Source organism: Lepidochelys kempii, chromosome 11, assembly GCF_965140265.1.
Source record: "Lepidochelys kempii isolate rLepKem1 chromosome 11, rLepKem1.hap2, whole genome shotgun sequence".
Taxonomy (NCBI): domain Eukaryota; kingdom Metazoa; phylum Chordata; order Testudines; family Cheloniidae; genus Lepidochelys; species Lepidochelys kempii.
This window is the reverse complement of record NC_133266.1, coordinates 39,397,337-39,411,073: the sequence shown is the minus strand read 5'-3', so window position 1 is coordinate 39,411,073 and position 13,737 is coordinate 39,397,337. Positions and strand designations below refer to the sequence as shown.

Genomic DNA, 13,737 nt, shown 5'->3' with positions numbered 1-13,737 from the left:
GTCTTTATGTCTGATAACATACAAATGAGAGATGAGCCCAAAGTAGAATCCTATATATAAACCTCAAGTAAAGTTTGGGGAAGTTTGGATTCGGATCTGAACTTCACGTCTCAGGCCCATCACTAAAAATAAATAAATGACTCAAATGCTTTTGTTCTACAAACACCTCTTCTACCTGTTTTAAACTGCAACAGCTGGTTATCTCAATATAGTTTGAAAATGACATCCGTAAATGTTGAAACTCAAATTAGATCACTCTGTGTTTTTGTAGAGCTGCAGCAAGCTGTTTGTTTTCCTGGCAAATAAACCCTTTAAAGCTCACAAGCTTATTGTCATTCTTCCGATAGTCATGCTCTTTATCTTAAGTAAGAAAATGTGGTAAAGAACAGTCTTAAAAAAATATACAAAAAACAATCATGCCACTTAGCTGGAGGACATTTTCAGTGTTTGCAAACTCCACAGAGATGCTGAAACAATGCACTGACCATTTCCTTCTTCTGGGAGTGAATGTTTTTTTGCATGTACGCGAGGCAAATATGGAGACAGACTGGTGACTATGTCACAGAATCTGAAAGAAGAATAGATGAGAGGCAGTCTCCAAAACAGCACTGTACAGAGTTTGGTCAGGCCATAAAATCAGGGCCCAGATCTCCTGACTCACAACCCTATGCTTTAACCACTAGGCCGTGCGCCCTAAAGAACTCCTCTGGTACCATGACTGCCTTCAAAAAGCAGTCACCTGGCCCGAGTCACTAGTTAAGAATGGCAGAGAGTTGTGAAGACAGTTGTGGACCTTTGAAACCTTTATTTACAGCACTTGTCATGTGACTTTCTGGCAGAGAAACTAGCAGATTTCGGAAGATCAGAAAGAGGTGGTAATTGTCTCATTTGTCACTGTTAATTACATTTTTAAATCACCCATAAATATAGAGTTTTTTCATTTCCCAAAAGATTGTTTTTAAAACATAGCCATTAGCCTGCTGTGACCAAACAGTCCTACTTGTGGAGGGGATGGAAGAGGTTAATAGTGCCAGTGGAGATGGACAGCTCTCAATGTGTGCACCTGTAGATTGCTCATCCTATACACCTATGTAGCTAGTAGATCCTAAGTGTACATAAAATGTGCTACTGCTGATCCATTTGTAGAAATAAACAGATACAAATAGCTTATTTGAAAGACCCCAATTTATTTAGGTTGTTTTTTCTTGCTGTTCTGATCGACAACTTTAATTTAATTAAATGTAGACTCGTGGCTTTCCAAGGCTGAAAACTTGGGAAGAGGATTTTCCCAGGGATCTAATCAAATTCCATAATGACCTTGACCACAGGATGATTTTCCGTGTCATCACATCAGGTCTCCATGTTTTTTTTATAACTTCTTTGGAAGGGATTGAGAAAGGAAATCCTTATTGGATGCATCCAGGAATTTGTAGCATGATGCAGTGAATGCTGCCTGTCCAAAAAGTGTCTAAACACACTTTATTTTGAGATGATACTCAGAGTCTTTTGCAACATCACTCAAGCTCTAAAAGACTTTGGTATAGTAAATAACAGAATTTGACCCTTTTTGAATTTTGACTCAGGAATGTTTTCCTTAGGGCTTTGACATTACACCTTTCTCACTGACATTCCAATCTCTAGTATCTTCTGTTAGTTAATGACAGATTTCCTTTCATTATGTAATTATTTGAAGTCCTAAAGTTTTCTGAAGCAAAAGCACCAAAGAGCTCTGCATTGTTTTCTTCTTTGCAATGTGAATTCAGTATTGTGCAAAACTTTAGTAAGTTTATTTTTTAAAAAGGGGTTCTCTGTGCATATACTCAAAACTCTTAATCATTGTACATGGTCAGGTAAAATGTACTCAGATACTAAAGCAGGGATTTTGTTTTTTTTACTGAATAGCAAGAAGCCAAGTATACCCTTCCCGCTAGTGATTTTTTTAAAGAAGGAAATGCATGTGTAAATAAATTAAGCCTACATAGGGGCATAAATATGAAGTTGTTGTATTTATTGGACTTAATAGAGTATATATAGAAAATATTATACAAATTGCAGAATGGGAAAAATAATACAAAAAAGTCCTTATCAATTATGAGGAAATGATTAAAAGAAGCTCAGGTCTAAGGTGACTAAACAGACAAAGAAAGCACATAGAAAGGCAGAATGCAATTTTTATAATTCCTACAGCCATAGACAGTACTTTAGAAAACCATAAAAAAGAACTGAAGAGAAATTAACTGAAAGCTACAACATTTGAATGAGTGGAACAGTCATGTGTGACATAGTCTGCTGTTTTGGAGTAATAGCAACAATGGCTAAGCTTCATAGGAAAAGCTGTCAAAGATTCTCAGAGAATACTTAAGAAAACTTTGAGCAATAATAACAGAACAGTGAGGTACAGTACGATAAAAAGCTTAACCACCAACAAAGAAATGGCAAAAAGAAGTACTTAGGGAAAGCTGTGTGTCAGGGATGGAAGATGAAGAAGACAGAAAAAGTAAATATACTGGAAGCTGGAGTGAGAAACACACTGCTAGCCATGATATTTTATTGGGAAAAACCTGAACCTTTACTAAAATATTGTCGTGTGGTACTATTACATGTTGGTTATTGAACTTCATTACATTTCATTCTTATATCATCAGGTTTTTTTGTATTTTAATGAGAGATTTACTTATTCTGCTTTATCACAATACAGTCTGTACTAATCCAGATCCAATATGTTTACATCACTAGCAATAAGAAAGCTGTCTAAAGAAAACTATTCCATCCAATTCACACAGTTCTGTGTATGCTATTCAGTTGCATCCCATTTTAATCTCTCACATTTGATCCTAATCAGCATTGACTACAGGTTAGATCCTTCTATATCCAAAGCAATAACAATAACCAATCCTCAAGTAAACCAGCCTGTAATGAAATTCACAGCCCAGGGCTAAACACAGAGCTAACATGTGTTTAACAAATCAAAGCTTGTATTTATCATTTGTCACTGCTTGTGTCTTGGTTGTTTTTTCTCTCTCTCTCCCCAAGAGACAATTAAGAACCCGCATTGTGAAAGAAACTTCAGAACAGTCTGACTTTTTTTTTCAAAATTGGTTGATCCATAATATCTGCAAAATGCAATCTGGACATCACGCCTACTGGCAAAAGGGTTAATAATAACGAGTGAGGTGTGAACCAATTCAAACTAAAAATCCCTAAAATGTAGTCACAAACCAAACCTTCATAGGAAGTTGGGGGGAAATATCAGCTAACCTTATAAAAACTATTTTATTAAAATTATGTTTGTTGGCACTTCTGGGTTCCCATTAAGACGGGAAGTGGAAGCGCTGAAATATCTACCTAGGTATCCGCACTCCATCCAACACCCTAGTGTCTGAGCACCTCACAGTGCTTCTGGCTCAGTTAGAAGCAGGAAGAATCAGAAACCTCATAAAACTAAGGATTCCCACAAGGTTAGCAGACAAAGGTCCCAATTCTGGGATCTCTATGCAGGTACAGGGGCCCATCCATGTACAAAACATTACACACTTGGAGCCGAATATTGTAATCAAAAGCAACTTGGATAAGCTTCCATCCAAATCTATCCCAACGGAACCAAATCACACAACTTTTTGAGTCATTCATCGTTATTAATAATGACCCCCTTTGTGATGTACATGTATGTCTATTTTTGGTTCATTTTCCCGAAAGCCACCTTGAAACAAACTGGGCATGTATCTTTCTTCTGGATGATATATCATTACAGCTTATACATAAAATCTATAAGCAACAAAATGAACTGGAAATCCTATTTATGTCTGCCATATCTAGAACTGTGCATTTGGCACAGCAGTCAAAGACACTCATGATCCAACAGCATGCAGTTTTAAGAGAAAAGGGTGTTATATCTTCTCCTGCCTCTCTCCAGCCAGATGTTGGACCAAACACTAGAAGAACACAAACAAATGGGTTGTGGTGGGGATAATCAGCTGAACATGAGCTCTCAGTGCAATGCTGTGGCCAAAAGGGCCATTGCAATCCTTGGATACATAAACAAAGGAATATTGAACAGGAGCAGAGAGGTTATTTTACCTCTGTATTTGGCACTGGTGTGACTTCTGCTGGAATACTGTGTCTATTTCCGGGTCCTACCGTTCAAAAAGGATATTGATAAATTGGAGAGGGTTCAAAAGAGGACCACAAGGACAAGCCAAAGAGGAAATATTTGGTGGATATTCTATGGCCTGTGTTATGCAGGAGGTCAGACCAGATGATCACAATGGTCCCTTCTGGCCTTAAAATCTCTGAATCTATGAACTCCATCATGTATTCCTCTCAACAGATGGAAATCCACTGTAGAACCACTGTATCACATCAAGAATTTCTCCAGTGAGGCTGAGAGAGCTACTTAAGCAGTACCCCATCCAAAGCTTCTTCTCCATATTGTGGCATACAGCAGGAGAACACAGTGGGGACACAGTGGAGCACACCTAATTGTGCTGTCCTAAAATCCAGCTGGATCATGCCAAATAGGACCTTTCCCAGCCATGTCCATAATATCCAGAGTGACCCATGAGACTGCTGTTATTTTCTTCATGACAGAATCATAGTCCTAGCCCTGACATGCAAAGAAAAAAGCCACATGGAATTTTTGAGCAGAATCAATGGGATTCTGCTATCACACAAGTGAGTCCATTGATTTGAGTGGAGTTATTCCTGATTTACACAGGTGTAAAATGAATCAGAGTGTGTCTTAGAATTAATGCAATTCTTGTATATCATCTTTCACCCAAATGGATTCTAAAACGCTTCACAGCCTTGATGCATTGGGATCACTTCACCTACTGCTGAAACATTGCCACCTCTCAAGGTAGAATATGGGTGCCACACTACACAATAGTGTCTTTGAAATGTATCCAAATGAAACGAAATAGGAAGTTGAGTTAGGCAGAATGAATTCAAACCTGGCCAGAACACTAGGATTAATCCCGTAACTCTTACAAAATGTACCATGGCATCTTTGATTAAAAGTGGTCCACTCCAGACCTCAATATTACATCTCCTCTAGAACACAGCCTGTCCAGGAACACAGTGCCTGCTAGCACCATGTTGGGGACCTTGACTCTGCGGATTCAAAGGGAAGGAAAGTGAATCACTAATGCAGGATGGAGTATTCTAGTTATGTTTTTTTAAAGCCATGCACAAAAAGAAGTTAAATATGAGAATATAGTTAAACTTCTTCTCTGATATAAAATCTACCTAATAAAAGTATGAATACTATACTTGACTTAAACATCCTGTAACACATAAGAAAAATATATCAATTCATTCTAGGATTCAGAATGGCACTTCGAGGATGGTAGATGAAAGTCTATTCTTAATTTTAAGGTCTGAAAGATATTGTAACTTGATTGTTAATGTTATTTTGTAGGGATTGTAAATTTCAAAGAGTGAACTCCCGGTTCATTATTTATTCAACACAGAATTTGTAATGTATAGCACCTTTCATTCAAGCACTTTATGCAAACTATTATAATTGGCAAAAACAATGAGGAGTCCTTGTGGCACCTTAGAGACTAACAAATTTATTTGGGCATAAGCTTTCATGGGCTATAACCCACTTCATCAGATGCATGGAGTGAAAAATACAGTAGGTAGGTATAAATATACAGGACATGAAAAGATGGGAGTTGCCCAAAGATGGGGGGGCAGTGTCAGTGCTAACGAGGCCAATTCAATCAGGGTGGATGTGTCCCATTCCCAACAGTTGACAAGAAGGGGTGAACATCAACAGAGGGAAAATTACTTTTTGTAGTGACCCATCCACTCCCAGTCTTTATTCAGGCCTAATTTGATGGTGTCAAATTTGCAAATTAATTCCAGTTCTGCAGTTTCTCATTGAAGTCTGGTTTTGAAATTTTTTTTTGTTGAAGAATGGCCACTTTTAAGTCTGTTATTGAGTGTGCAGGGAGATTGAAATGCTCTCCTACTGGTTTTTGAAAGTTACAATTCTTGATGTCTGAGTTGTGTCAATTTATTCTTTTGCATGGAGACTGCCCGGTTTGGCCAATGTATATGGCACAGGGGCATTGCTGGCACATGATGGCATATATCACATTGGTAGATGCGCAGGTGAACGAGCCCCTGATGGTGTGGCTGATGTGGTTGTCAACACCATCATAGGACCTGTGCACACATCTGATGAAGTGGGCTTTAGCCCACAAAAGCTTATGCTCAAATAAGTTTGTAGTCTCTAAGGTGCCACAAGGACTCCTCATTGTTTTAGCTAACATTGTGTCCTTTCCCAATGCAGACAAGCTCAGAGATACAAAAACCTCAAGGACTGGACAAACAGAGATGAACACAAACACTCTGGAAGACTTGACATGGATAGTTTGACCGAGACTGACATGCTTATGTTTCTCTCATAATTGATTGTCCCTCTAATCTACCCACTGCTTTCACTATAGACATCTGAAGTCATTATTAAAAAAATATGTGTTGAGATAGTTTACTCCTCTAACTTTCTGAAATGTTACTTGGATACCAAACCGAGTAAGAGTTGATAAAAACAGCAGCATTTGCTTACATACAACAATTTCCATCTCAGCTATATCGTGTACATAGCAGCACCATATAATCCTTATTAGCTTTTTTGCTTTTCCGAGGGAGGGCAATCACATCATCTGCAAACAACAAAACAAGGAGAACAATATCCTTCATGGTCCCATCCTTTAGATTCTGCTCAGCAAAGCTTCCACATTTTCAGTTAGGGTTTTGCCTGAGTAAGAGACTGCAAGATTGGGAAACATAATAATAATTCCATTTGCTTCTGGGATCTTGACCTTACACTAATGAACACCCACAGATCTGCCAGCTAGGAGAGATCAATGTGTTTTCCATACACAAAGAGAAAAACATGCACTCTCAGTCTACTTGACTCATTTGAGATTAAAGAAAGCAATGACAGACATGAGAGAGAACACACAGTGCCAGTCTCACTCTAAGACCCCATCCTGAATTGTCTCACAGCCCTGCCTCCCAGTGGACAAGCAGGTAAACCATGTATATTTAAAGTTGCAGTACACAGAAAACAGAATCTTAGTTAGAGCATCACATAATTCAGAGTCAAAAGATTAAAACAAGTGGGCCAGTTTCTGCCTTTGGTTACACAGGAGTGAAACAAGGGTGCAGCCATTTAACAGAGCCAAGTTTGGCCCATTCTGTCTGAAAATGGGGGTAAGGACCAGTGATGTATGAGTCATTGAAAATAAGGAACTGCTTAGAAAATGCAGCCTACCGTAGATTTTAAAATCTTGCTTTATTTTCTGTTTAGAATGGGGAATGGGTAGTATCACCTGTGTAACAGCAGCCTTTTGGTAATGGCATTTGACTCTTCCTTAACCCACAGTGTCCCTTGCCAGACTTCAGAATGGTAGCCGTGTTAGTCTGTTTATGGTACTGTTTGAGACGGCAGACCGCAGCTGTCCCCTTGCCAGTAACTTTGCACATAAGCAAGTACCTACTGCATTTCATTACCTCCCTTGAGAATGCAGAGACTAGCTGCCCTCTCTACACGCAGCAGACAGCCACCGCCTCACATTTCTCTCCTAGCCCAACTCAACTAGGCTCCAGTAAAATCACATGTTACTGTCAATTTTACAGAAAGAAAGAGACAATCTATTAAACAAGAGATAGAGAAAAAATAAAGATGGTGGTGAAACTATTCAAACGGGGCCACTGATTTTAGGTGTCCAACTTGAAACTCCCCGGGCTTCATTTTCAATAATGCTGAGTACCCTAGTGCCCCTTAGACTTAACAGGACCCCCCAACATTGAAGAATCTAAAATCAAAGGACACTTTAGAAAATGTTGACTTCTACAACACTATGGGCAGCATGACTAGACTGGCATTAAGATTAGTTACAACACAGCTGGCTGTTTAACTCGGAACATCTTGGAACCTAGCTATGTTTCGACATTTCTGACAAAGTTTCAGTATCTCAGACAACAGGGTGAGGAGCATGGCATAAAAGAGATGTATCCTATTTCCCTGCAAGAGCGCGTATGTGACTAGAGACTCTTCTCTTATATTCTGTTTGACTTTTGAAGCACAGGCATCCATATCTCTATTAGCATTTGAAATTACATCATCTCCTGGTCAATGAATAAATACTATTAGCGTCTTCTTTTACAAACATATTTCCTTTTCATCTAGAAACTCTCTGCTGTATTTATTCTTGGTCCATCCATAGCTAAACATTAGGCAACTTTCTCTCTAGGGAGTACTTTCAAACACTGTGTTGGGGCTGAGACATAGGTAGCCAGGAGTTGGAGTCTAGTGGTTAGAGCAGGAGTCAGTGTTGGGAGTCAAGCCAAGTGTCAGAGCTGGAGTTGAGCCAAGGCTCAGGAACAAGGCAGGAAACAAGAACAAGTCATTAAAGCAGAGTCCAGGAGTCAGGCAAGGTCCAGTGTGGCAGCCAGGTAAAGCCCAGTTGCATGGACAACTTTCTGTGCCTCTCTTTGGGTATAAATAAGAAACCCTGACCAATCACAGTTCACAAGGTTCCTACAATCAGGCCCTGATGTAACTTCAGGTTTCATGGTCTCTCCTGTTCAGCTGCGTAGTAATGAGCTGTGGAGTAGAAGCAGGGTGGTGCTAGTTAACAGGGAACCCTATGGACTCAGGTTCGAGACCTACAAGATATTCTCCAGTCTCTCAGGAATATGTCACTACTCTGCCTCTAATGTTACCTTATTGTGACTTAAATAGTCAGCTTCTGACTATCATATTAACTGGACTCTCCTCCCGACCTTACCAAAAAAGGATAATATCAGGGAGAAATTATTCATATAGAAGAGATTGGGCAGGATCTTTGGCCCTGCTGCAGCACTCTGGTGTTGCTAATGGACTATAAGGCTGGCTTTACTGTCTGGTGGAAGCTCCCCCCTCGCTCCCCTCCCCTTGTAGGGGGAATCCTTGGGTGACACAGAGCCAGCATAGCTTTGAGGGGAGACTTTCAAAGGCACAAAGAAGAATTAGATGCCCAAATCCCAGAAAGTCTATAGGAACTGAGCTTCTAACTCCCCATCTGTGCCTTTGAAAATCTCCCCTTTAAGCCATTTTAGCCTGTGCGTGGACACTCCTTGCACTGTGTGTAGTTTGGCCATAGCTTTAAATATGTTTCTTATAGGCCGAAGTCAAAGCCCAATGAAGTCAGTGGGAATCATTCAGTGTCTACATTTTTGCATAAATCATTGACTACAGATTTTGCAGTGTCTGTGTGGAATCTCCCAGCTCTACCTTTTCCTTGCCACTGTAGCATAATTGGCAACCTGGCTACCTAACACACTAGAGAGGTAGGTATCACAATGTGATGACCACTATGCACGACAAACACACTGGCAAATTTTCAGAGGAAATTTGCAAACTTTTATCATTCCATTTCCCCCCTTTTTTCCCCTTAGGCCAGTCCTGTTTGTAACATAATCTAAAATGATTTAAAATCAATTTATAAAATTTGCAGTGTAAATGTTTCATCAAGGATAAAAAAGTACCATCATCATGTACTTTGGATCACATAGTATATATTGCTTTTATGTGGATAATAATTTAGATATTATATTCAAAGGTTATAACAAACATATTTACACCATACTTACCCCAAAGATAATGCTCTATATTTGCCATTTCATTTTGGTTTTCATAAGTGCTACAGCACTGGGTGCCTAAAACTACATATCATGGACCAAAAGTAAATACAGAATTCACTGGGGTGTGAAAGCATTTGAATCTCTGACTGAAGAACTATGCTTTCACAAAGCACTGGAAGAGGCCATTATTCTTCAACAGGTTTATTTCTTTAACAGTTATTACTTTAAGTGTGATTTATATCATTTCCAATCTTGAATACCTTAAATGCTTTACTGAGATTTTTATTTCTTTGTGGCTGTGTGCTTGTTCTTTTCACATATTTATTTCCTGAATAGATCAAATCAATGTTTCAGTGATCTCTTCTTCAAAACAAGTTTTTTAATAGGAGAATACCAATCACAGTTATTTTAAAAAGTCAAATCTTAATTATTGGGTAATGGACCCTAAATCACACAAGGGCCTAATTCTGCCACGTTTAATCCCTCTAAGTAATAATTTTATTCCATACCTAACACCATTGGTTTCAATGGGACTATTCACAAAGAAAGGTACTACTCACTGAGATTTGGGGTGACAGAACTTGACCATTAGTGCTTCTCTTAAGAAGGTATAGTGCAATGAAAATATTTTTGTTTGACAGATTTATTGTTACTATCATTTAAACGTTTTCCACTGTAATGCACACACCTTCTGCAATCCCATTCCACAAATTCAAGTCCCCTGGGAACTGAAACTCAGAACAAGAGTATAACGAATTTCCCAACCTATTGTGTTTATGTAGAACTCTGTATTTGCAATTGAAAACAACTGTGTATCTATAAAGGATGAAAAATGCTACATTTGTGTAATTTCCTACAACATAAGTACCTGATCCTGCCAACATCTATGCACCTTCTTAACTATATATATATGAATAGCTTCATTGACCTCAAAGTAAACATTATGTACATGTGAGTTGGCAGGATCAGGGCCTAAGTGTGCAGATAAAAATGATTGTAGTTCTATTGACCCTGTAGGAAAAAAGTGTACAATAGTAATAATATGGTACAGTAAATTGCACAATCAGATTAATTAGCATATATAAAGAGCTCAGGACAGAAAGGCCTCATTTTAGGGTTGTCAACTTTCTAATCCCTGAAAACTGAACACCCTTGGCCCGCCTTCTCCTGAGGCCCCGCCCCATCCCACCTGTACCCCCCATCACGCGCTCTCCACCCCAGCTCCCATCACTCGCTCCCCCACACCCGGGACTCACCTGCTGCCTGCAGAGCCGGGCTGGGAGGAACTGACGCAGAGCCTGCCCAATCAGTGCACAGTGGGGCATAGCAGGGGTCACTCCCTGGAGCAAGGGGCTGGGGAGAGGTAATGAGGGCACAGTGGGGTGTGGGAGGGTCCGTCCCTGGAGCGAGGGGCTGGGGTGGGCAAATTGGGGCTCAGCGGGTGGGGGGGGGGAGAGAGGGAGGGTGGAGGTTCTGACCCAGTAGCAAGGGACCGGGGAAATCAGGGCATAGCAGGGCGGGGGGAGGGGGAAACTGGTTACCATCCCAGATGATGCCGGTACCTACTTTGGAGCTTGTTCCGAGAGCCAGCCAGTTCTGTCGGTCAGGCTCCCGCAGCAGCTGCTGCTTTTCCCACCCCCTGATGGCAGAGGCTGGTTACTGCAGGTAACTGGACTTTTAGCGACACTGCCAGTTTCCCTTTTCGACTGGACGTTCCGGTAAAAAAACAGACACCTGGCAACCCTACCTACTTTTCAGGAATGGCCTGCAAGCTTGTGTATTAGCATGTAAATTTGGGGTCTGATAAAAAATATCAAACTATCTACCTTTTCTATCTTGAACTGTGGGTAATAATTTATGGCCCCATACTAAACCCTGCATTCAGTGATATGCAAATACAGCTCCATGACAACAATGGAGACAAGCATTTTGATAAGTAACTATTTCTGATATTGATTTCCTGGAAGACTAGAAATATGGACCTGTTAAAACAACCTCGGGTGCTTCATTTTACATTTTTAAATTGATAAAAGAAATCACCAACCAAGACAAGAAGGAATAGATTATCAAACAGAGTAAGAACCACATTGGGTAGATTTTAGCATTGTTGTAGGCTTCACTGTGTTGCAGAATGAACCTCTCTGAATGCAAACAAATCAGTTGTCTTTCATTCTGACACACATAAGAGGTTTCATAACTTCCAGTTTGTGATGCTTGCAGCCAGAGGGAGAGGTAGAGTTCTCTGATGTCAATTTTGTTTCATTAAAAAGGTATTTTTATGGAGTGAAGATCATGGCTCATGTTCTTAACAGAATGTTATCACACCATACTTCTGTCTCCGAATTGCACTTAAGTGCATTTGAGAATGTAAGTTCAAATAAATTGCACATTTTCAGATGGCAAATGTTAAATAAATAGTTACTTACAGTATGTTTCCTGTCTTCCATGGGACTGTTAAAAGAACTCATCGATATATTAACTTACATGCAGACAACATGTATCTTATAAATATTAAAAAAAATCGTCATTACTTTAATATATTTCTTACCTTGTTTTTTAGGGGATCCCAGGGGACTTGATAATTGATTATTTGCAACTGCAAGGGCTTGGCTTATAGGCTGTGAATCATTCATTTGGAGTGAATGCTTTAGAAGAAACTGAGATGTGGGAATCTCATCCGAATCCTTTTTGAATAAGGAACAATGTTTCAGAAACATAAAATAGTATAAGTATTCCACTCAATGAAGTCAACTTTTAACCACAATCTTACAGAAAACAAATGTATATTTTGTATACTTCATTGTAAAATGTCTAATGCTAAATTGAAGTCACACAAGATTCTTGTGGCTTTTAGTCACAGTGACTAAGCACCTGTGTCATAAACATTTATTTATTTCCCCCCTCTAACTTATTTACCCCATACTCATGCAGTTAATCACAGCATGCACTGTATGCTGATTTCCTCTCATAGTTAATTTGTATCTTTAGAAAAAGGCTATAGGAAGGTATTAATCTGCTTAACATTTCTAAGTACATCATCCAAGGGATTTTGTTTTTTTAATCTTACATATGCTCAGCAGAGTTACTGGCAAAAACTGTACATTTTCTTCATTTCATCCTTTCAACATCAAATGGTAAGCAGCAAAAATTGGATCAGACTTCAAAGACTATGCTGTGCTCCAAGTCACAGAGCGACTCCTCCATTTCACATATTGAATTCAAGCCGGATATCAAAGTGCTACCAAAGAACCTCAGGTCCTTACTAAAAAAGAGACGAACATCTGTAGAAAGTGAAGTGCACAGACAAATCACCTCAGGGAGTAGCTAGCATTTATTCTCAGCAGCAAATTTCCAGCCTTTTGATTCTCTTATTCACCGTACCTCCCTGTCTTTCTACAGAACTAAAGTTCTTAGCAAGCAGGCTTTTGTCTCAAAGACTTCAAAACATCACTAAGTTCCATGTTTAGATGGCTATGCCAAGCAGAACTGTGGACTCAGGAATTTGAATCTGAACTTAATAATACCTTTTCCATTTGTTTGTGAAGAGAATCAGGCTCTGCAGGAGAAGTCTGGTTGTTGGTTTGCTGCCTAAAAATTACAGTAAAATAGAGTTTAAATGTTGTTATTTTCCTCTGTGCCACTAAAGAATTACGGGAATACACAAGTTTTGTCTTAGTGTTTTTTTTTCCAGTTGCCTGCACATGATCAGTTCTGAGAAAACAGACCAGTCACATTTCCTCTAATGATGAAATTCCTTGATATTAAATACATTAGTACTGTAACTAGAACTGAGCAAAATATTTGTCATTATAGCTTTGTGTGCGTGTGTGAGAGCAAGAGAGAGACAGACTAGATTGAGATTATGAAACTTCTGTGAAATTAGAGAGCTTTTATGAAATGCAACAAGAGCTAACACTAAATGTTTTTCACTTTCAGAAGCCTGTGAAAAGCCACTTTCCCTTGAAAATTCAAACTCAGAAATTCTGGAAAAGCCAGCAGGAGGACCAGGTTGTATACCCCTCCCCAAAGCAACATGGTCTAATTGATTAAGCAGAGGTCAGGGAACGAGGATTTCCCAAGTTTTTATTCCACCTCTGC

The 13,737-nt window shown here is 39.4% G+C and overlaps 1 protein-coding gene across 1 annotated transcript in view; it reads right to left on the bottom strand.

The window, feature by feature from the left end:
- MYO3B (myosin IIIB) overlaps positions 1–13,737 on the bottom strand; it is a 329,793-nt gene that overhangs the window by 74,115 nt on the left and 241,941 nt on the right. The window contains exons 30-32 of the mRNA XM_073306891.1: positions 13,164–13,227; positions 12,188–12,323; positions 10,508–10,650 (exon numbers count right to left, since the gene is read on the bottom strand). Of these exons, the coding sequence (XP_073162992.1) occupies positions 10,508–10,650; positions 12,188–12,323; positions 13,164–13,227 (343 nt within the window). The remainder of the gene's footprint in view (positions 1–10,507; positions 10,651–12,187; positions 12,324–13,163; positions 13,228–13,737) is intronic.